Here is a 23487-nt window from a genome sequence, read left to right as displayed (position 1 = left end):
AGATTAGTAACTAGAAAACGATCTTAACTGCTACATAAACCACACGTGGCTACTTCACACAGCCAAACATATGTCCACAAAGGAAGTACTTTCCTAAAAACTGACTGCAGCCATTTCATCAGCCTGGCAAAAGAGCAAGTACAACAAAAACCAAAAACCAAAAGGGGCAATTACTCATCCCGAGTCAATTCCTACCTGACTACAGGACTGCGTGCTTCACTGCAGGCACCTAAACAAACACAAACCCAGGACAGTACAGCAGAGCTCAAACTGCATTGGATGGAAGCATGCTGAGCTAGCTTCAGTCACATCAGGGTGTTCCCTACAAGTCCGTGGGATGCACTGGTTTTAAGGCTTTCCTGAATGTTGGCTCCTCATATACCTTGCTCTCTAAACCCTTCTCCATCTTAGTAGCCCTAATTTAAAACCATGTGTTAACATCCTGATCCATCTTCTCTTTTTTTCCAGTTTCCCTAGTAGCAACTGGGAGATCCACAGTGGCTGCTTTTGATCTAAAGTATACACCTAACTATGGCAAGCTGCAACAAACACACCGAATAATAAATACTGAATATACAGATAAATGCATCCATAGGCACAAACCATCACTGTATCTGTCTGTGTGGAAGAGCGCAGCACAGACTGCACAGCTCCGGCCTGACGGACACATGCTGCTGAAGTCAGCGGAGACGGCTGCCTGTCTGTAAGAGGAGAGCTTAACTACAGAGATCCATCACTCTGATTTATCCCTTCCTGACACTTACATTGCTTGGCTTCATTCACAAGGTTATTGTCACTGGCAAACGCTGCGTTACAGATCTATTGCTTCATTTAAAATCCTCTGTTAATCGGTTTACTAAGAACTGTTAATCCAACGCTGCTGCCACTGGCATTTCACACAAGGGACAAAACGCAGTATTGATTTTTACTCCATTTACCTTCATATTTTCGCTCTTGCCATGGCTATGTATTAGTCAGCAAGAACCTCTTCCAAGATGGTACCCTGATATTTTCTCATATTCTTGTCACAGTCTACAGTTGAATTAAGAAACGATGAAAACAGGATACCAGACCCTCCTCTTCCCTTCCTTTCAAATAATTGTTGGTTGCTTACTTTGTAAATCTACTTACTGTACACAGATGATGCTGAGCTCAGTTGCTCTGCAGCACATTTTCCTGTATTCACCAGATTCCTCAACTTAAATGGAACTCCTCGCATCTTCCACATCTGTTCACACATCTAAACAAGTCTCAATATAAACATTCCAGCCCATAAGGTATACAGGTCCCAACGCTGACATCTGGCAGCTTTAAACTGCAGCAGTTCTGCTCTTTTGCATTCAAACAAAGCCTCAGTTTTATCCCAAACTCAGCTACATTGCCAGAACTCAAATCTCTAAGCATCCATACAGAACTACCGTGCCCCAGAGCTCCAGTAGGTGAACCAAAGATTTATCTTCCTAAAGAAATGACCCAAGAACCCAAATCTTACATTAACAGAGAAATACTGCCCAAGATATATCTCATACTGTATGAATATAACAGACTAAAGGAAAAAAGAGAGCAGACATCCAGCCTGGACAGTACCTGCAGTGCTGCTGCACTGAGGACACTGAGATGGCTGAACTCATGAGATGTTTCAGTGACTTCAACTCCTCCTGGGACAGAATATCCTATCTATCTATCTATCTATCTATCTATCTATCTATCTATCTATATACATATATATATATACACAGAATATATACAGAATATATCTATATTCTGGGACAGAATATATCTATCTCTCCTCATCTTGCTTCTTAACTGCTGTGCATTAGTAGTCCCCCACTTCATACCTAAAAACGGTGTATGTTTTAGGTAAGTTCCCAGAAGGTAAATTAATGACTGTAAGAGCCAACTGTGCTGTTAAACCAAGGCGCAGTGATCAGTGTTCCTTGGCACAAAGTACATAAATCCCCTCTCGCCTCCAGAGACTGTCAGATGTTGCTAAGTGCCTTGGGGCTCCTCTGGGAACAGCCCTGCTCTGCTGAGCTCCTTAAGCACAAACACGATATGGGGTGCTCAGAGAGGAGCGGGATGAAGCGCACCAGAGTGAAACAAGGGCTGCTGGTTTACTCTAACACTGATGTGGCCTTAAAACAGGCACAGTCTTTATGCTGCTGGTTCCTTCAAGCCTTAACTTTCAAGTGTTTTAGCTGAGACAAAGTTTATCCCACAATATTCACCAACAGTCAAATGGAATAAATAATTAAAAAAAAGACATTATAAAAGATATTTTTAGCTGTATTATTTAAATAAGCTTCATGACTACACGTCAAACACAAACCTGACCTCTTCTGCTCCCAACGGAGCCTATAATTAGAAACCTCATTTGTTCTGGTCGTCAGGAGAGTCGTTTTCTCTGGGGAATGTTGTGGAAAGGAAACCCTGGAAGAGCTGTAACAACCAAACAACAAGGAACTTCCTAATAACGGACATGGTTAGCACAAAGCCATGCTAACTACACTTCAACAGTTACAAACAGCACTTTACCCCAAGAAACTGCTTTCTTCCAACATAAAGTGCTTTTAAAGTGTCTCTTCTTACTGAAACACCACAAGCCACTGTGCAAACTCCTGTGGAACAGATATAAAAGAGTTTCTGCACCCAAAAGCCTGTTTAGTTTTTCACATGGATACCAGCTCATCCACTGAAAACAAAGACACAAATCTGCACTGATAGCGGAGCAAGACGGTCACCTCACTGGGATGAGCCTTTCACCCGCTGCCTTTTGCCTCTCCTCTGCACGGCTCCTCTGCTCTTTCACATCCGGCTTCCATTTCCAGCTTTCTTTATATTAACTTCCTCTCCCACCCCCATTACCACACCTGCAAATCCCACTGAAACGCAGAGGGAAGGAAGGAAACAACAGTGTGGCAGGGTAGCACCTCTAAAGGCTGAGCCCCAGGTTGGGCTCCTGACACGGTGTGGGGTCAGGATGTGAAAAAGCTGTGAAGGCCGAGAGCAGTAATGGGAAGAGAGGCAGAAACTGGACCTCAAATGGGGAAGGATAGCACTGAGTACAAACCAAAATAGACTGAGGAGCAGCAGGATGGTGAGTGCTTCTGGAACTGCCACAAGAAGCAACTGCATTTTTCTTGCTAATATTTCTAGAGAGCCCTGGGTGAAATTCTGCCATTCTGCGTGCACACCACTCATTATTTGGATGCTGAACACAGCACTGCCTGCTCCTGGAGCAGCACTTCCCCAGAAGCCTCCTGTGTAAGAGAAATACCTCACTGGGGGATTCCCTGGGTACCTGAAGTCGCACAGTGGGAGGCATGGCTGGGAACTAACGCAGGGCAGCCCCCAAACTGTGTGAGAAAGGAGAGGTATCACAAGGATTTACATTGATGTTGCTAGGGTGGCAGTGGCCCGTGGAAGTGCAGGAACGCAGGCAGGAAGATGCACTTCCCTCGGACATAGGAGCAGGCGTGCAGGAGCAGGCAGCGCTGTTTTCACTTTTCCTGAAAGGATGGGGGTGGGTGGGATGAAATAGGGAGAGAAAAGGGTCAGCTTTCAAAAGTTTGCAAAACATCTTCTTCTGGTATTTTCTCTGGAGGGAGTGGATGGTTTCCAAAGGTTTGATTAGACAGAAGCACGGGTCTGATCTTGCTAAAGCCTTTGTGCATGGGTAAGTTCACCTCACATGAGCAGTCACACGGGCACAACGAAAATATTTACAGTTCCTCCTTTTTCATTTAGTAAATGAGTCACTGGGAGCACAAAAAAGGGCCACGTTCAGTTCGATCCAGTCAAAAAAGTTGTAACCAATCTTTTCACTGTGAGAACAGGAGAAAGAAGGAGCTGAGGCAGAAGGATAGAAGGAATTGCAGCCACTTTGTCTTCAGCAAGAATAAAAAACACCCTGCAAAACTCAGCATCTGCATAGTTGAGAAAGACACAGAAACAATAACTAATAGCTCCCCTCTTTCCTCTTTGCTCAAGGGGACATAGTATGCATTTTTTGACTAAACCTCAAATACAAACCAAAAGTAACATCCTCATACATACAAAGAGTCTTATTATGATTGTTATTGCTGGAAGGGGAAACTCACTCTTACTGGCCACATGACTGTTGAAATCTACATTCAGCATTGTTTGGGGATTTTTTTCTTTCCTCTCTAACTCATTAGGCACAGTGCAACTGGCAATAACTCTGTGACTAGAAACGTTTAGCTGAGTGTTTCTGACGCTGCAGAGTCAGCAATACAGATGAATTTGTTCCACGCTACCCAATATGTACTTGAACACATCCCCTGCAGCATCTCGCCACAGTTCTCTTTGGGGAAACGCTACCAGACCAGAATATCAAATTTTTGCTTTTTTTTCCTTCACCCCTTGACTGAGAACATTAACATCACACGCAGTGATTTACATGTTTGCACAATCCACCGCTTACTTAACAAGTACTTGCTAAGACGACTCATGCAGCAGCATTACAAAGCAAAGAAACAACCATGTTTTTAGGACTTGAATCAAGACCTGGGGCCTCTCACATCCCATTATAAAGCAACCACCCACAGTCTGAGAGCAGCGAGGTATCTGTTCACACAGAGCTGTGACACTGCAACCTTCTTTTGCAAGGAGGGAGACCTTAGTGCAGCCTTTTACTGCTTACAGGGGGGTTATAAGAAAGACAGCAACTTTTTACAAGGGCACGTAGCAACAGGACAAGGGATAATGGCTTTGAAAAAGCTCTTTACTCAGAGGGCAGTCAGGCTCTGGCACAGGCTGCCCAAAGGAGATGTGAATGCCTCAATAGAGATGATCAAGGCCAGATTGGGTGAGGCTTTGAGCAACTTGGTAAAATGGGGGATGTCTGTGCCTATGGCAGGGGGTTGGAACAGGGTAGACTTTAAGGTCCCATCCAACCCAAGCCATTCTCTGCTCTGTATGGGCCAGGTGGTGGCCACCTCCAGTCAAGAAGGTCAGCAGATGAAGTTCAAGGACACGCTGCAGGACCTGCCAGCTTGAAAATTCAGAGTCATCGGAATCTGCATGAAGCTGGAACTCAAAATGGATGAGAAAGAGACGACCCCTAAGGAAAGGAACTGCAAGAAGCATCCTGGGGAGGCAACAAGGTGAAACGTTGGTCCCAGGGTATCTGTAGAAGGCAGCCAGGCTCAGGTGTAGGCACAGGGTGTGCCCAGGCACCCTGCCAAACTCTGCAAAGGAAACCAAAGCTCAAGAAAACTTCGTGCACTTCCTCAAACAGGAGCAGGAGTTTCCTGAGGGGTGGTTACAGGGCTCACATTTTAAGTCACTAATGGGAATAAGTTGTGGACCTTGGAGAAACAGAAACCAAGGTTGGCTCCTGCAGCACAACATAACCTAGGGGAAGGGCTGTGGGCAACCACGACTCTTGATAAGCCCCACAGGTTGATCAGAGGGCACCATGCTCAGCCAAGTTCCTAACTGAGCCTCCCCGCAGCAGGGAAAACACAGCAGGAGTTGTACAAACACCGATCAGAGGTCCGAGCAAGCAGTGAGAGCGAGGGAAGGGGAGCCAGCATGTGGAAAACTGACTCATCAGCTTCCAGGGATAAAGCCGTGCTTAGAAAGAAACGCTGCGCTTCAGAACAGACGAGAGGGGCCGGGCTGCTTCAGCTGAAGGAGCACAGCGTCTGCCCCGCTGCTGCGCTGACAGCAACCTGAGTTTCTGCTCTCCCGAACGGAGTTTAGCCTGACTGCCTTAATGCCCCGGCACTTCTCGCCCTGCGCCGCCCGCAGATCCTCCATAGAGGCGGGCATTTCAGCGCTGACTACGAAAGCTTCGTGCTTTTATCGTTTTTAATCAGCTCTTCACTTCAAAGTCCTCTTACAGCCGATCTCCGCCGAGCACTTCAGCCACTCCAGTGCGGCCGAGGGCCCTTCCCCGCCGCCCGGGCGGCAGCCAGGCTGCCCCGCACCGCACTCAGCACCGACACGAGGCGCACAGTCCCGCCGGTTACTCCGTCCCGAGCACACGCCGTGTTTAACCCCATCCCAACCCGCACGTTCAGCCCTTCGGGAGGGATTTGAGGCTGCAGCCTGTGGGAGCCCAGAGCCGGGGGGAGAGGGGCCCCTTCCGGACATGTGGAGAGCGAGCCGGGCCCGACCCGGAGCTCGGCACTTACTTGCGGGGCGGCGCGGGTCTTGCCCGGCGGCCTCCTGAAGAAGGAGGTGCGTGCGGTGAAGAAGTACTCCTCGGAGTCCTCCTCCTCCAGGCTGCTGTAGCCGCTGCTCATGCTGCTGGTCCAGGTCATCGGCGGCTCCTAGCGCTGCTGCTGCTACGGGAGGGGCCCGGCGGCGGAGAGCGCCGTCCCGGCCGCCGCATGGGGCCCCGCCACGACCGCTCCTCTCCCAGCGCCGCCGGGCCCGGGGAGCGGGAGGAGGAGGAGAAGGAGGAGAAGAAGGAGGAGCCGCCGCGGCCGCTCCCCGCCTCCCGCCCTCTCTTCCTGCCGCACAAGTTTCCGCGGGGCAGCGGCGGGCTCCGCCGGCACCTCGTGCTCACACAGCCGGCCCCGAGGGGCTCCGCTGACGGGCAGCGGGCAGGGATGGGACGGACAGACACAACAGAAACAGCAGTTGTGGATGATGCGGGGCGTAAATCACGGCCAGCCACCGAGCGGGGATGTGGCAGACAATGCTTGAAGGCCGGCTGGCTACAGAATTACCTGCTTCGGGTTTTCTTATCTCTTCCATTAATTTATTTAGAGCTGGTCGCTGTCAGCGACAGGATATTGGCTTTAAGGCACGGCTTCCTCGGGCCGCACAGCTGCCCATATAGTAGACCTGCCTTTCCTGTTGTAGGGCCTCGGCCCCGCCATGCTGATCCTATGCCATTGATCCCGGGGGAAAAGTGAGCGCGGAGCAGGGCCTGCAGCCAGGGCAGGGGTGGGAGTGAGGCAGGAGCCATCTCCGGCAGTTATCTATCTCCTCACTTTCCTGTCAGCTTGGCTTCTCCCAGGTCTTTTTTCCAGCTACAAAGGAGTGTTTTAATGTTACCCACTGGCACACTTGACCGACTCTCAGCAACAAAAGGCGTTATGTACACAGCCTGTTTGCTTAGCCGCAGCCTCAGACCGATCGTGTGTGGGTGGACCGTGGAGCTCACAAAGAGCACCGTGAAGGCAATAAGGTGCCATGCAGGAGCTCCGTCCATCTGTGCAGGATCTGTTGCAAGTCCTGGCTCCGGTTTATGACAGCAAGGCATGATTTCAGCTGTCCATGAAGCACCTATTGACGACAATGAAAGATTTCTGATGTAGTTTCCTCCTGCTGCAACAAAAACTGATGGAGAAAGTCCATCTAAGTTCTTTATAATACATATCCCAGTACGAACTCATTCTTCAGGCAGAGCTCAGTTTTTAAGCCTACTAATTTTGACAGAGTTTCTTGATTTTTTTTTTTCAGATGTGGCACTGAGTCAAAGAATTCACATGAAGGTACGAGCAGATGAGATCCCTTTTAATTTTGATTTACATGGTGCTTGCAATAATAAATGCAAATCCTATTATGCATTATCCAAGACTGATGTTTAAAAATTAATTGGTTTTCCTATCTTAATATACGGGTATGTTTTTTTAAATGGATTTTAAAGTAATCCAGGTGATCTCAGCTTGTAGATCAGTCATTTTGGTATAGTGCATCCTAGTCAGACTCAACATATGTAACCTTACAGACTGCATTACGCTAATTGTGCTTTATAAAGTTCAGATAAAATCTGCTGATTTAACAGGCCTACGTTTTATTTACAGCAGCACCAACAAGCACAGATTTTCCTTCTAAAGCACAGCAATCAATGTGTTGTCACTTGAGATACCGCTGTCTGGTCAACACTAAACACCACCTACATCATGATCATCAGTGTCGTATATCCACTAAGATTTCTAGAACCTTTAAAAGGAGAAGTCAGTCCTCTTCAGACATCTCTCCATGACTACTGTCCTGTATTGCAACATGGACCAGGTGGATGCTAAGCATCAAGGCTTCCTAGCTGGGAATTGGAACACTGGAACCTCCAGATTACCACTAGCATTGGATTATTTTCAGTCACCTCTGATAGTCCTCTTAAGTAGTCAATGAGCAAAATAACACTGCATGATGTAAATAGGGCAATACGTCAAGGTCAATTCAGTAATAAAGTTTGTGAAAGCATACATGTTCTTAAGGAGCATTAGTGAAGCATTAGGTAAAAACACTGAAGTTAAAAGCCAAGAAATACGGCACAGGATAGAGATTTAAAACATAGATGAGCACTATGAGGCTTTCAATCACTCGTCCCAAGAATTAGTTCAATGAGAAATGAAGCTGGAAGTAGCTACTGTGTGAGCACCCAGGCATCTGGCAATGAAGATGAAGATGCTTTTTGCTTTGTTTTAATGAGTAATGAAGCAGTTAGCAGTGCCATAGATGCACCTATGAAGAAAACAAGAAGAACATTCATTTAACTTAACAAAGTTTGATGACACAGATGGAATTTCATGGTGTTTTTAAATTACAGCCCATTCAAGCCACTAAAATGTGGTGGCTCAAGTCAAGCAAAATAGTAATGGGCACTCTGGGTTCCAGAACAAGTTTAATGAATGAGATATTAATACAGAGCAATCACAGAGAAGGTTCACTTGTGTGATATGTAGATATTTGCTCCTTAAGGGGAGCAACAATATTTAAAATCGTTATTACATCAAAGGTAAAATTCAACTTTAAATTACTTTGTGGTTTTGGAGAGTTTGGAGAAACGAAACATCAGGAATAGCTTCCAGAAAAGTAGAAATTAAAGCTAAGATTCCTGAATGGCAAAACAGGTGTGGATAATTGTATCAGTTTGGTAAGGATTGGACTCTGGGCCACCATAGCTGAAATAATAATAGATATTGAATTTCATAAAGGCGGAGTGCATCTGAAGGCCTTGCAGTTTCATTTGTCTATTTGCATTATAAAGTCTCTTCATTGGAGAGATCTCAATTCCAGATGCAAATATGGTTGAAGGGCACTACAGAGGGCAGTTCACTAAATCCATCCCCTGCTCTGAGGAAGAATCAAGGTCTGTGCTGCATCCCTGCAGACCTTCAGCCAACCCATTCTTAGAGCAAGGAATGGTAGCGTAACAACTCCCTTGCAGGTCATCTGTCCCAGAGCTTTTTAGCTGCCTACTGGAGTTTGAAAGATTCTCCTAACATCTCACTTAAAAACTTAACAAAATCAAGAGAGAGAGCAGCCCACTGATGTTTTTATAGCAACCTTTTGGGTATTTGAGGTCTCTCATCATTCCCCCCTTCTCCTCTTCCCCAGACTAAACAACAGGACAACATGATAAAACATGCTACAGCGTTTACATTAACTCCATCAGTGACTACATGGTGTTTACATGTTCCTAAAACATCCCCTCAGCCCTCTGACATATAAACTTGGAGAGCTCAACAAAATGGGAAGTTCAGCAAACATTCACTCCACCACTATGGCTGCTTGGCTGCCAGTGCCCAAGACACACTGTTCTGTATACAAGCCACTTTCCTCCAGATTTTGGCTAGTCTGTTTCAAAAGCACCATGTCAAAGAATCAGCTAAAAGCAAGATAGGGATTGGGCTTGGGGAGTCCTGTAACATTTTCGAGTGCTTTTCTATTAAAATACAAACCATAGCATGGAGACCTCAAGAGCAACTTACATGGTTTTCCTTGGCCAGAAGGATAAGAGGGAATTAAAAATATGCCACAGTTTCAAATATTTTCAGAACCTATTGGCCTGTGAAGTACTAATGTGTGACCTCAGTGTCAGCCAGAACACTGATGGCTTGGCAGGTCTCAGCCAGGCTGGGTGCAGCTGCGGCGCTAAGGCAGGAGTCTGCAGATTGCCTCCTTTCCTGCTTTCACCAGTGTTTTGCAAGAAGAATTCCAGTAATGAACCTAGCGGTATTCAGAATTACAAGCACTATGAAGCTGCAAGATGCCCCCTGCCTCTGGCTGCAGCAGGAAGCCTTTTGGTTGCTCTGAAGCTGGAGGTTCTCTCTCTCTCCCCCTCATTTTCTGCTTTCACGCATCTTGGCAAGTGCTGGCTCTGATCCTGTAAAGCCTCAACCATACACACAGCTCTACCCATGATTAGTCCCTGCAGCACATACTAAAGCTTCAAATACACGTAGGACTGAAATCAAAAAGAGTTCCTACCTACCAGCACTTTGAATTTGGCTTATTTGTAACATTTTTACAGCAAAATCTAATTATTCCACGATGTTCGTTACGCAAGTCGTGATTTGTGTAGCAAAAAATGATACAAAGACAAGTTGCGGGGGAAGAAAAACAGCCTGTAACAGAATATCCCTTCAAAATCAAAATAATTAGTTGAGAAATCATGTGTTTTGGGTTTCCCTGCATTCCAGCTGAGAACAGTGGTAATTTCAAATGATCAAAGTGAAGCAATAAAGTTGAAATAAAACTGACACAGAACATCCACTCAGGCCCATAGCTGCCATAGACCAGTAAACTTTCTGTTTACTTGTTTCTCCCATTTGTCTCGAATTAATAGCTCAGGTCTGCTTAGTGCCACCGGCAGCACTGACAATTACGCTTTGATTCATACTTGGTGACTTGCTAATTCAAACAAGGGCGCTCCAGCCACATAGACGCATGAGTGCAGGCTGAAAACAAGCAGGAGCCAGTTCTGCAGCCTCCCCGCCCTCATGAAGAAATGGGATGGGGCCACGTACTTGCTGCGACAGATACAACTCGAGGCAGTGCTACCTGGAGTCCTTTCCCAGCTCCTCAAATTCATAATTCCACCTGACTCATAATTCCCCTCAGTGCCACTATTTCAGCTGAAGTCCTCAACATGAAAAGGACACCTGGAAACTAAAGGTGGCCCGTGGAATCTCTTTCTTGCTCCTGAGTTCACACACTTGATCCTGGTCCTGGTTACAGTTCCTTCAAAATTCACTGAATATTCTGGAAAACTTTAATCTCAAGGAGACTGAATGTCATGGACTCAGCTGAGTAGGATGGCACAGAGTTGTCTGATACAATACTATGAGTACAGCCCTCATCAAGGGGTTTTTCTGCTCTTTGAGGACACTGCCACAGGGTTTGACCTCACCACGTGCCAGGAGCACCAAGCTTCACACAGCTCACATTTGTCCCAGACCCACTAGCACTTATGGAAAGGCTCACAGTGCCTTTGAGCGGGTTTGGATGGAGCTCATAATGCAATTCTTGGCCATGCCTGCGTGCGCTTTTCTTCCAAGATACTCATATTCCTATTAGACAGACACATTTGCTAGCAATTTTCCTTTCTTCCTCTTTGTTGACTACAAAATGCATGCTTATACAGGCACTTTCTTGTCACACATGTAAAAGGTAGATTTTACACCACAGATGATGAAAATGTATTTCATATGTCTGTCATATGTTTATTCAGAGGGTTTTGAAGAGCTGTGCAAATATAAAGGAGTGACTCTCCACACTCCTTTCCTTTCCTTTCCTTTCCTTTCCTTTCCTTTCCTTTCCTTTCCTTTCCTTTCCTTTCCTTTCCTTTCCTTTCCTTTCCTTTCCTTTCCTTTCCTTTCCTTTCCTTTCCTTTCCTTTCCTTTCCTTTCCTTTCCTTTCCTTTCCTTTCCTTTCCTTTCCTTTCCTTTCCTTGCCTTGCCTTGCCTTGCCTTGCCTTGCCTTGCCTTGCCTTGCCTTGCCTTGCCTTGCCTTGCCTTGCCTTCCCTTCCCTTCCCTTCCCTTCCCTTCCCTTCCCTTCCCTTCCCTTCCCTTCCCTTCCCTTCCCTTCCCTTCCCTTCCCTTCCCTTCCCTTCCCTTCCCTTCCCTTCCCTTCCCTTCCCTTCCCTTCCCTTCCCTTCCCTTCCCTTCCCTTCCCTTCTAATTCCCTGTAAGCATCCCTGCCTTGCCAGGGTAAGCAATAGAGCTTCTGTATGAGAAAATATAATCCCAAGGAAACATTTCTGTAATAAAATGTACAGAAAACAGACATCCCCCAATTTTTAATTTTCATCCTAATTGCTAACAGTATGTAAAAGTACTTGGGGCAGTAAAATTAACTAGGAACTTCTGTTTTAAGTATAGAAACCACAACTGTGGAAGCCCAGCGTGCTTGTGAATACCACGAAAATGTGAGCCCTAATGAACTGTAGCTGCAATCTGATTCCAAGCATCTGTCCTCTAATGGGTAAATCCGTGGGGGAAGGGGCCTTCTGATCAGGGAATCAAGTCCACATTCTCCTTTCCTAGACAAAGAAGTCCTCCTCCTGTCATCCTCTAAGAGATTTCATTTTGCACTTTTAGTAGCAAGCTTGACTGCAACAGATAGTAGAAACCCTCTAGAAACTGCCCCTCCAAGCTGAGGAATTCTTAGTAGGAAAGCTGCTAATGCAAAGTAATTAAGGTTTTTTTCTCCCTGTCAATGTCCCTCCCATTGATGCCTCGTCCCTGGAGGTGTTCAAGGCCAGGTCGGATGGGGCCCTGGGCAGCCTGGTCTAGTATTAAATGTGGAGGTTGGTGGCCCTGCCTGTGGTGCGGATGTTGGAGATTCATGATCCTTGAGGTTCCTTCCAACCCAACCACTCTGATTCTGTGATTCACCAGCCTACGAGGCTCCCAGTTCTCACCACTGCTGTCACGCTCCTCCTCCCCCAGTGCAGGACACAGGGGGACAGGGGCCTGGAGAAAACAGATTAGACCAAGTGGCAAACCAGCCAAAGCAGAAAACAGGCAAACAAACAAAGGTAGCATTTTGAACTAAGAATTGTGTTTTTCTACTCAGAAATTCTGACATTTTCATAACAGAGGGTCAAATGGATTTCTGGGTGCAAAAAGGGCACGTGCCTAGAAAAGATGGGATGTATGTTTCTAATTTTGAAGGAAGGTTTAGAGAAAAAAATATATATACCGAAAAATGTTTAAAGGAAACTTGAGGGAAAAGTACAGGAGATGAAAGGGCAGCTAAAGAAAGCATATGTGTCAGGGCTGAGAGCATGTTGGAGACTAGAAAAGAGGAAAATATGGTGCTTCGGTTTTTTCTTTCCAAACTGTGGAACGATGTACTCAGCATCTTGAATCCATAATTCACCCGATGTAAAGTCAGCCTCCTGTCTTCATACATGGTGGGAAGGAAGGGGGTGGGGGAAGTGGGTGTCCTACACCCCGAGAAGCCCAGCCTGTGCTCTGGGAGGAGGCTTTGTGCAGCTCCTGCTCTCCTCTCCCCACATGTCATAAGATGGAGCAGCAGTACTTGCAGCGAGAAAAAAACATGTATATGTGACCAGAAGAAAGAAACCACATTTGCAGGAGCAGCTTTCCAGCCCAACGGAAAGAAGCTCTCTATGTGTTTGCTTGCTGCTGCACCTGGTTGGGCTGTGAGTGAAGAGGTCAGGGCCTGAGCCCTGTGCTGATGTGGGATACATGGGGCTGCTTGCTGTTATCTTTTCCATTAACAGAAAACAATAATACTGTCAAAAAAAAAAAGCCAACACTAAGGGGACATATTTTGGCCTCAAAGACCAGCACTCCTCAGCTGGGCAATGCCTCCTTTGTGACTGCCCATGGCCCCACAGCCCTGTGTTCAGAACCTGGCCTAGGCCCTCACTGCCCCTCTGGCCTCCAGCACTGGTCAGACACGGGTCAGTACCAAGGTCACAAAGGAAGCCATAAATCTGGCATCTGATACACTTCTGTCTAGTTGTTGATAGATAGCCTTTTATATACAGCATGCATAAGATGACATAGAATTTATAAGAGCTGTACCTACGCTATCCAGTAATTGAGCTTCCCCCTTTCCCCATTCCCCCAGGCCAGGGTTCACTGTCTGTGACAGAGGCCTTCACCATAGTCACAGCTGATTCGGAGGCTGTGCTTGGCTCAGAGGCTGTGCTACAGCTACTAGTTGCTTAACTTTAAAAGCCAACTAATTAATTAAATGTTACGGTCATTGCGAACGTTTATATTGTTAAACTTGCTTTCCAAAATCAGAAAAGAACCACGTTATTCTTACAAAATAAATTACTTTTCTCATTAATGAATTGCAGATAATTGTTCCTCCCTGTGATTTGAAAGGGGAGGCTTCCAAGTTTCAATGCTGTTATCATTTGAATGGAGGATGAATATGTAAAAACAGGATTTACACTGCAGTGCTTTCAATGTGAAACGTTGCCAGCTGTAATCTGTGACAAACTCTAGAGAGATCCTACAGAACCAGTGGCTGGTATTTTCCCACCACAGCCATGTCCAAACATGGAGGTCACGGCCACAGATTGATTTTTCAAGGATGTAGAGAGCTGTGAGCTCTGAGCTCCTGGAAAGCGATGTAAAATCTCAGCGGTAAGAGAGACGAACTCAGAAGCAAACTTGTAAGCTTTATCCCACCCTTTTTCTTCCAGCATGGTCAGAGGTTTGTGACACAAGCGTTACAGACACAGCACTGTCAGGAGTGAGGATGTTGCAGGTTAAGACACATGAACCAGGGCTTTGCTGGGGAATGGGTCAGAGCTCAGCACCACCTCTGCAGTGACCCATACTTTACAGAAAGCCCTACCAGATCCCAGAATCACAGCGGTTGGAAGGGACCTCTAGGGATCACCAAGCCCAACCCCCTGCCTTATCTTCAAGGCAGAGCTGGGGGAGGAGGTGGTGGAGGTGCAGCAGATGTGTCCATCCCACAGATTGCAGCCTCTGACTCCAGCACATGGTGCAGAGCATATGCTGCACTCTCCACTTGAAAGCTAGCTTGAAACGGAGCAGCACTGTGCATGGTGCCATAAAGAGGCAGGCATGGAGCTCCACGCTGACTGGCTGTTTACCCCTGTGTCCTACCACAGCACATAAGTTATAATCAGAGGAAGGAAACTCCTCAGAGATCTGAAGGCTTTAATTGTTTCAGAGCGCAGATGGTTTGAATTACAGTAAATCAACACAGCTCAAGGTCAATTCATAGTTCAGCAACGGCTGCTTCAACAAGTGAGCTTAGTTTGCTGGCACTTCTTCTGGGGAAGCTTTAGTTGCTTTGCTACTTATTTTACTGACATTTCTAGGCTTAAGAAGCACCGCAACAGGTGAAAGCATAGGGGTGTATGCTGCCACAGCCATTTCCTCTGTGCCTTGTACTGGGCAATTTTTAGAGCGGCTAAATATAGCTGTTTTCCACCAACATTTGAACACTTTGTTTCTACATGTTTTCTTTTCTGCTCCTGACATAGCAATGCACTGTACAGGCTCACGGAGGCTTCACCCACAACTCTGGTTTTCTTCTCCACGCCAAAAGCTGCCAAGCAGCTGCACCAGTGGGAGATGTGGGGTGGGCACCAGCAGCTATTCCTGCCCTTGGCCGTCCATCCACTCTGCCCCTTCCCTGGGGGTCCTGGTCCCCCTGCAAAGACAGCTCAGCTGTTGATGAAGCAGCTGCTGAGCAGCCTCAATTTAGGGCACAGATTGATAGGATAAACTGGAACCAATTTTGCTATGGTTTGTTGTGCTTTTTTTCGTAGCACCAGCCTGAAATCTGCCCCAGCACAGCAGCTGCTTCACTCACTGAGCCATCCCATGGGGTGAAATGGAGCTCCTCAGGAGGACAGCAAGCTGTGGGGTATGGTCACTGCTCAGTGACACCAGTGCAGGGAGGTACCAGTCAGGAACTGGAAACCACACTGCGGGAGAGGAGCACAAAGTGCTCTGCAGCACAAAGCACTGCCCAAGGGAGCCAGGATCGCTGCCTGCTGCCATGTGCCACCTGGGCTGCAAACCCACAGCATCCACAGCTGCCCTGCAGACACTGCAGGGAACGCAGCGCCCGCTGCCCCCAGCATCTTGCCAGCAGGTCGGCCACGGACAGCACTTTCACATCAGCATATTTTCCAACAGACCGCAGCAAGAGTGCTTACAAAGAAGGGGTTGTTCTTGCAGACAAGCAATTTCCTAAAGAATCCACTTCCTCATTAAAACAGCAGAAAGGTGGAAGGTTTCCCTAAAGCTGGCACTGAGGGCGTAGCTGTGACATGAAGATAATTACTGGAAGTAACGGGCGAAACTGCCAAGTCTGACTGCAGCAGAACTGCCAGAACGTTTTTCCTTCTTAATTGCAGCCAAACCCCACAGGTGACTTAAAAGAAACAAAAAGTGTGAGGAAGAGTGTGGAATGACCAGGAAATACTGCTCCGAGTGCATAAGCACTTTGCTTTAGCACAATCTAAAGGACTCACCCATGAAATGCTGCCTCAGCCCTCAGTATTAGGGACAATTGCCAACTAACCTTAGCTAGGGTGGCCTGGGGATGGGTGGGATCAAGGCAGGCACATTCCCCTTGCCTCAGAGGCCCCATCTCTGCTGACCCTGGCTCAGGATGCAGGGCAGCTCCTGTTCCCTGTGCCAGGAGTGCTCTGGTTGCTGAGCCTCCAGCAGGCAACCGCAATCTACAAAAGGCTCAAAAGTGTGAGCTGATAAAAATAAAAATAAAGGACAGTTGATAAATATTTACAAACTGTTACTGAAACTCAATCTGATGGAGCTAAACTCTGCTCTCGTCAGCTCTGTTGGATCCCACATCTCATTTTTCGCTGTCTCCTACAATACAATGATTCTCACCCCTAAGAGCAGGGCTGCTGTGGGAGCTCCAGTCTGTGTCATAGGAGATGCACTGAAGAGAGAAATGTCCAGGATGCTTTTGTCTGCATCCCATTTGCTTTTCTGTTTATCTCCTACTTTCTCCCCAATCAAAGATCTCTCTGCTTTCCTGTCCCAGCACCCAGGGCAGCTCTTTCTTATTTCTCATATTTGTTCAGCCCAAGACATTGTCGCAGTCCCTAGTTTTATCTGCGAACTGTGGGGGAAAATATAACGAACTCAGTAAGATCATGATTCACAAATGCAGCTGCTAGAGATCTTACTCCTTTCCCTCTCTTGTACCAAGTTACATTCCAGCTTATCATATCTTCATCCTTTCATTCCTTTTCCAGATTACAGAGTCTTGGACAAACTCAGCAACCTGCCATGATGAATCACTCAGCAGTACTTGATTTCAGAAGTATGGGGAAAGCAGAAACAAACTCAGAAACAATCAAGCTCTCAGGATAGAACTGTGCTTGCTGCTGACACACAGGCGTGCCACACACCGCATTTATTTGCCCACAGTATTTCGCAATGAAGAGTTGGTTCTCGGCGTGGTTAGGAGCAGCAGATAGGCAAGGACTATTAATCACAACATCACCATTTCCACAAACATTTTCTACTCCCGACTCCCCAGACTGAGATATTTTTAAGGTAGAGCGAAATACCAGGTTTGCATATCACGAGCACCTCCCTCCTCATGGAATAAGGAAGAAAAGAAAGCTGGAGGCGAGAGACTAAAAATTAAATCGGCACATCTGAAAACTGAGGCCAAATTGACTTGCTGAAGGCCATATCTAATCAGTCATTAGTGGAGCAAGGACTGCAAATCTGGTTTCCTCAGTCCCAGTTTCATGCTCTAATTCCTACCTCCAACAAATTGCTTTATAATAATCATAAGACCTTGCTGATTAGTCATATATGCAGATAAAGAAATCTCTCCAAGGTTATTTGAAGGGAAATACTTGTTAGGATGGCAAGAGGAAGGTTGCGGGGAGAGAACTGTGAAAATGGAAAATGCACAGCGTGTACCCAGAGCAACATTCCTCTAAATGCAAACTCAGGAGCGATGGGAGACATAACAGCAGTGGTCTGCTGTACCATGGACCAGTCTTCCTTGTCTGATAAGGTTGCAGTGATACAGAAGTTTAGGGGAATCAAGACAGTGTAGTTTTATCCTGAAGTCAGTCAGGTGAGATCAGCCCTTGACAGGATGCTGACCTCATCCTGCTGCCCCATGGTAACTATCACCACTGCTTTGTTCTCATTCAGGACTGTAAAGCAAAATAATCAATGACTGCACTTATCTTGCTGTAAACAAACGCAGTCAGAGAAGACAAAACCTGAAAAGGGACTGACCATGGTTACACACACACTTGTAAGCAATGGCAGAGAATGAGGTGAAGAAACACAGGATACGATTTAAGCAAAGCAAATAATATTATCCGGCCATCCAGCTGACGGCAGCACAAAGTAGGCAAAATGCTTTAAATAGGGATTTGCTGCTCCCCGTAGGCTCATGGCACTCGTTGTAGTGTATACACTTGAAGACCTCCTGGGGTCCCATAATGGAAGTTTTCATCACAAAGATAAAGGGCAGATATGATTTTGTCCTTTTAAATTGCTGGAATATCCACACAGGGCAGGCAATCCGTTGGGCTTATCTTCTCAGGGCACCTCTGCCTCACAAGCAGTATGGCTGCAGCATCACCTGGGCCAGGTGCTGATCCGAAACCCACCCGGAGGACTCCTGATTAAGAGCTGGGTCACAGAGAAAGGGAGTGACTGGAAGATTCAGGATGCTGTGTTCCTTTCTGAGGAAAAGCAACACCGCTGTACCTTGCAGCCTCCTTACCCCATGACTTTGGGTTTCTGACCTCCCCACGGACTCCTGACTGTGAAGGTGGTCCAAATCTGAATCAAGATAGGTAGGGAAATGGAAGCAGCTGCAAGCCCCAGTCTGGACATGCATAGATGGATCAGCCTTGTAGGCTGCCCTGTGTCAGACCAGCTGAAGACTGCCTGGAGATTATACACAAACTGTTTGCTGAGACAATACACAGAAGAAGAGATCTCAACTGTATTCACCAAGTATGTCAAAGCTCTCATTTTCTTCCTTTCTTCCTCCAAGTGGTACGTGAATTTCTTTTCTTGACAAGCCAAAACAAGAGTAGAAACAAAAGAAGCACAAATCTGAAGACATCTGAAGGTCATAGCTGAAAGGCAATCAGTGCAAAGTGACCCTTGGAACTAAAATCTGATCCAGAATATCCCAGCCATAATATAAAGTGTTTATCTTGAATGAAGTGACGAGAAGACTTTATCTCATTTTCAAAAGTGTTGTTTTTTGTTAAATAAATATTTGAGGAAATTAAAAACCAAATAACTGATCACCAGCATATTCTTTTCAGAACACATCAGATCTAAAAAGCAAGTAGGAGTCTCCATTTTGTAGCTCTAGCTCTGTGTTTAAATGGAACAACAATCTTTCACATCTGGGCAGCTTCTTTTGCACTGCAGTAGATGATCTGGACACAGGAACCAGAGGCGCAAGACTGAAAGCTATGCTGCGGGATTGGAGGCTTAGGTTAAATGGGTTGAGCAGGCTTAATAAAAACATAGAAGGAGACATTACTCCTTGAGGTCCCCCACAGTTATGCAAAGAACCTGGTATGTTTTCAGTGCAGGAAAGCCAGCCACTCCTTCATGGTTTGGGTAGGAACAAAAGAACTGCTCCCTGCTAGTTTAGTATGACAACTTCATTGTCTTTGCCTTTAAACGAAGTAGTTGGAGAGAAACTTAGTTTACGAAGGAGGGCTCCTCTGTTCACAGTCTGGTGAGAAGGACACGAGAGGAGAAGGACTCCAGACAGACCAAGCGCTGAGAGTCAGCCACCAAGGAAAAGCCCCAAGGGCAGCCCTTAGGCTGTGTCCTCACCAAGAGGAAGCCATGATCAGTGCAGAACCACACTACCTTCTTTTGTTTCATTCCCTCCTCTTGGGGAAGCTAAGCTTTACATTCATGTAAGGTAAACAGGACTGCATCAGAACAACATCGGCTCTATTCTCTACCTGTTTTCCTGACAGCTATCTGTGGGGCTGCTGGCTGGCAAACCACTTGGATCAAAGACTGGGAACAAATATTTTCATATCTTCATCCAGCAATGTTATCACTGAAAATAATCAAAAACCGCTCCCCACCTTCCTTCCCCACCAGGGAAGGTTTTGCATCATGCCTTTCCTGCACTGAGTCAAAAGGCAGCAGTAATCTCTTCTCTGTAAATTTCCAACGGCAATTAACACCATAAGTCAACAAAAGAAGCTTGATACTGTTAAAAAAAAGAGAGAGAATGAAGCTTCAAGAATATTGACGCCAATTTACGCCAAGATCCAAACAGTTCTGAGTTTTTCTTTTAATCAGCCTTGCTGCCACCTTGTTGTTTGCTTAGGGCAGATCCACATGGGGTGAATTAAGCAGTCTGCAATCATTATTCCAGCCCAGCTTCCTTCCTGAACTCTCAAATGTGAAATAAAAAGAGCCTGATGAATAAGCACAATAAAATGTGTGTGATACGAATTATTTCTTTGAACCCTGTTTGGAAAACTATCACCTCTGTGGATTAATAGATTAAGACAGCCCTGACATGGCTGCTGTGCTACTGATAACTTCATTTTGGCTGAGGTATATGAGTATATATCCATATACTTTTATGGATGTGAAGTAAATAACCAGGCAGGTTGTGAAGGGAGGGGGGAAGGTGACTGTCACCCTATCTACCAGTTGATTTCCAGAAGTTTAGCTGTCTGTCTGTCATCTGCTTCACAAGGATGTTCAAGAAATATCAGTGTTGGCCTCTGCAGAGGAGCAGAGACTCACAGGAGCTGCCATCAGCTCCCACATTCACAACTTCCCTATCCAGCATTCATTTTCTCTCATTCTTCAAGTTCTGATGGCTGAACAAGGTGCTATCATAGATAGTGCTTTATCACCAAGCAAATGGGCATCTCACGCTTATCACACTCATGAGATGATGAGACCCCTACTCGAGCCTCAGTCTCTCCTCATAGGATCATTGTGGCCTAAATTGAGGCCCACTGTCAGATTCTCTCAAGTGTCTCTCTTATACTGGGAGCCCAGAACTGGATGCAGCACTCCAAGTACAGCCTCATCACTGCTGAATAGAGATTATTACAGTATTCCTGGTGATCACTGGCCCGATCTGCATGTTGAATAACTACCCAAAAGTCAACAAAGAGACTGTACTCAGATTTCCTTGCTGCAAGCCATCGTTGGCACAACCCACAGCACCCTCACCTGCTACCAGCTCCCCCTGCTTGCTCAGGCAGAACCTGGCCACCCCCGGTGCTGATGTGTGTCTATGTCACTTTATATCATCTACACAACAAGTAAAACAGTGTCTCACAAGATTGGTTCTCCTGCAGCCTTTTCTCCAGCATGATTAGGCTGTGGCATTTGAATTGAATATCAGCAAACCACTCAAACACATGGGACGTGCAAGCCTATGTTACTTCTATTAAACTTGTAACGTGATCATCTCAGCCTGCTGAGGTCCTGTGAAGATATTAATAGCTTTGGGCGAGGAAGAAGACTGCTGTAATAAAGACATGCAGTTAGTATTTTACATCGTATATGCGGCACAACACTGACAGCAGAAACTGGAAATGGCTGTGGAAGAAGTTTGTGGTAAGAACAATGTGCATGTGAAATACATGCTGAAGGAATAACATTGAATAGCTGACATTTCAAGCTGAAGTTGGCATTACTTGGGGAGCACTGTGTGTTGTTTGCTGAGGAGCTCATATGAATGTCTTGAATATAACAACACAAAACTGCAAAAATCAGAAGTTCTCTTGCAGTGTTCCTCTGGTCTAAGAGCAGTTTTTGCCTGTAATCTGAAGCCTTGTCTGCTTCTTTTTATGCAGCTAGAAGGTCAGAGTGGTTTGAGCGGAGCTGATTGCTAAACAACCAAGAACTGATCTATGGATTTCAGCTGTGTGTTCACTGAACAGAGAACTTGCTACGCCTCTGTCTGAAAGGTCAGACCTGTGTATTATTATTTAAGGACTTTAAATAGAATTTGAGGGAAAAAAATGTTTCTTCTGCAGGCTGAAAATTCTCATAAAGTGCTATCAGGCTGAATCCAGCCCTGTTAGGCGTCTGAATTCCTATTATATGTCACTTGGGGCTATGATGACACAGGTCTGTCCACTCACTGTGTGCCCCATCCAACTTTTACTGTTGGGCTTCAAGCAAATCCAAGTGGGGCTGACATTGTGCAAAGACGTCCAAGCTTTCTGGATGCCTGGAGAGCCAGGTAAAGCAGAACTGCCTGAGCTGTCACACATCTGGAATCCCAGGCAACTACACAAAAAAAGTCTCAATTTCTGCCAAAAAAAAATTACCACACGGGAGAGAAATATATCTCCAAGAAACCTGAAATCATCGTAATTCCAGCAAGGCATCCCTTTCTGGCAAGGGATGGAAAACCTCCAACCCACAGGCTGGAAAGGGATGGTCTATACACAATATACTTGTCTATACACAATAACGTGCTTTCTGCCGCGGTTTCTTTTTTCTTACTTCTTATTTTTCTATTTTTTTCCAGAGAAGTTCTTCAGGAGATGGACAGGGAGGCAGCTGCGGGTAGTAAAGAGCTGTTCTGGCAGCAGAAGGAGCATAGAGCTGCCGGCAGAGCCCGGGGCTGGGAGCAGCTGTGCTGCATTTTTACTCCCTGCCCTCTGCTGGAGAACGCTGATGTTGGGAGAAGGAAAACTCGTCGAGTTTTAACGACTTCTGTGTGCAGCATTAAAACTGCCACCAAAAGATATAAAGCCAACAACGTCTGCAAAAATATGCTTAAATGCATCTGTTGCCTTTGTCCTACTTGGTGTATTTAACTACTGCCTCAGTTATCATCGACCCAAGAGTTTATGCAGCCACATGGTGGATACCTGATCCAGAGGATATGTGCTCCATACTTGTGTTACCTACTCTAGAGACTACTAAAGAAGTCCAAATATCTGATATAGTAAATTAGACTTATTAAAATGTTGCCGCTTATGTTTTATATACACATATGCACTATCACGTAAAGATCTTAAGTAAGTCAGCAGTGCACAAAGTCATACTAGCAATACTTACACTGTGAAGGAAGGCTGCAGAGAACTGCTGTGGATATCTCTTATATTTTTTAGCTTTTGAAATCCTGGGACCAATTCCTAGCTAATATACTTTATCATGGCTTTTATTTACGTGAAATGGATTGCTTTAAAAGCAGCCTGAGCAACGCACACAACTGGAACTGAAATCAGCTCCAGGTTTGAAATCAATCCCAGTCACTGGCAAAAATGAAACTATGTTCTGCCTGCCAAAACATTTAGTCTTCCTCTTTTCCTTTCAACTACTACCAAGCATAATCAGGTTTAATAGAAATCTTAAATATACAAGCCATAAAAAACATGCACGCTGTACAGCACACAAACCACTACCAGCGGTGGGTATGTGAGAGCAATCAGTAACTCACTGGTAGCTTTCGTTATTAATCAAGAGCTGAACACATCTGCACAGTGATATTTTGCTCTGTACTGCCTCTTTTCTTCCCAAAGGGAAAAGTGAAAAGACATGTCAAAGCGTCTCACCACTCTTGAGTAGAAAGAACTGAAACTACTTTCAGCTCCAGTTACATTTAGTGTCAGCCTTGGTGCCCACCCAGACCCTGAGTTTTCCATTCTTGCACTCTCCCTTTTCTCTACAGAGGATCCATGCAATACGAAGCCAGGGATGTTTTTATGCAAGCCATTTCAGATGTCCTATATACCTTACCAAGAGTCTATGGCCTTGTACAAACCTCAC

The 23487-nt window shown here is 45.9% G+C and overlaps 1 protein-coding gene and 1 long non-coding RNA gene across 3 annotated transcripts in view; one reads left to right on the top strand and one right to left on the bottom strand.

The window, feature by feature from the left end:
- Nucleotides 1–23487, bottom strand: part of RASSF3 (Ras association domain family member 3) — an 80266-nt gene that overhangs the window by 39826 nt on the left and 16953 nt on the right. Inside the window, exon 1 of one of the 2 annotated variants that reach the window (XM_015855534.3) lies at nucleotides 6162–6395. The exons of the other annotated variant lie outside the window; for it this stretch is intronic. Coding sequence (XP_015711020.2) covers nucleotides 6162–6290 — 129 coding nt within the window. The 5' untranslated portion in view covers nucleotides 6291–6395. Of the gene's footprint in view, nucleotides 1–6161; nucleotides 6396–23487 lie in introns of those variants that run through there. 2 annotated transcript variants of the gene reach the window in all.
- On the top strand, nucleotides 21205–23030 carry LOC107310148 (uncharacterized). Its single transcript, XR_001553494.3, has 3 exons — nucleotides 21205–21318; nucleotides 21558–21671; nucleotides 22241–23030. It is a non-coding gene; the product is annotated as an uncharacterized LOC107310148 (long non-coding RNA).

Source organism: Coturnix japonica, chromosome 1 (assembly GCF_054131305.1).
Source record: "Coturnix japonica strain WE chromosome 1, WE-NBRP24, whole genome shotgun sequence".
Lineage (NCBI taxonomy): Eukaryota > Metazoa > Chordata > Aves > Galliformes > Phasianidae > Coturnix > Coturnix japonica.
This window is presented reverse-complemented; position numbering and strand designations above follow the sequence as displayed.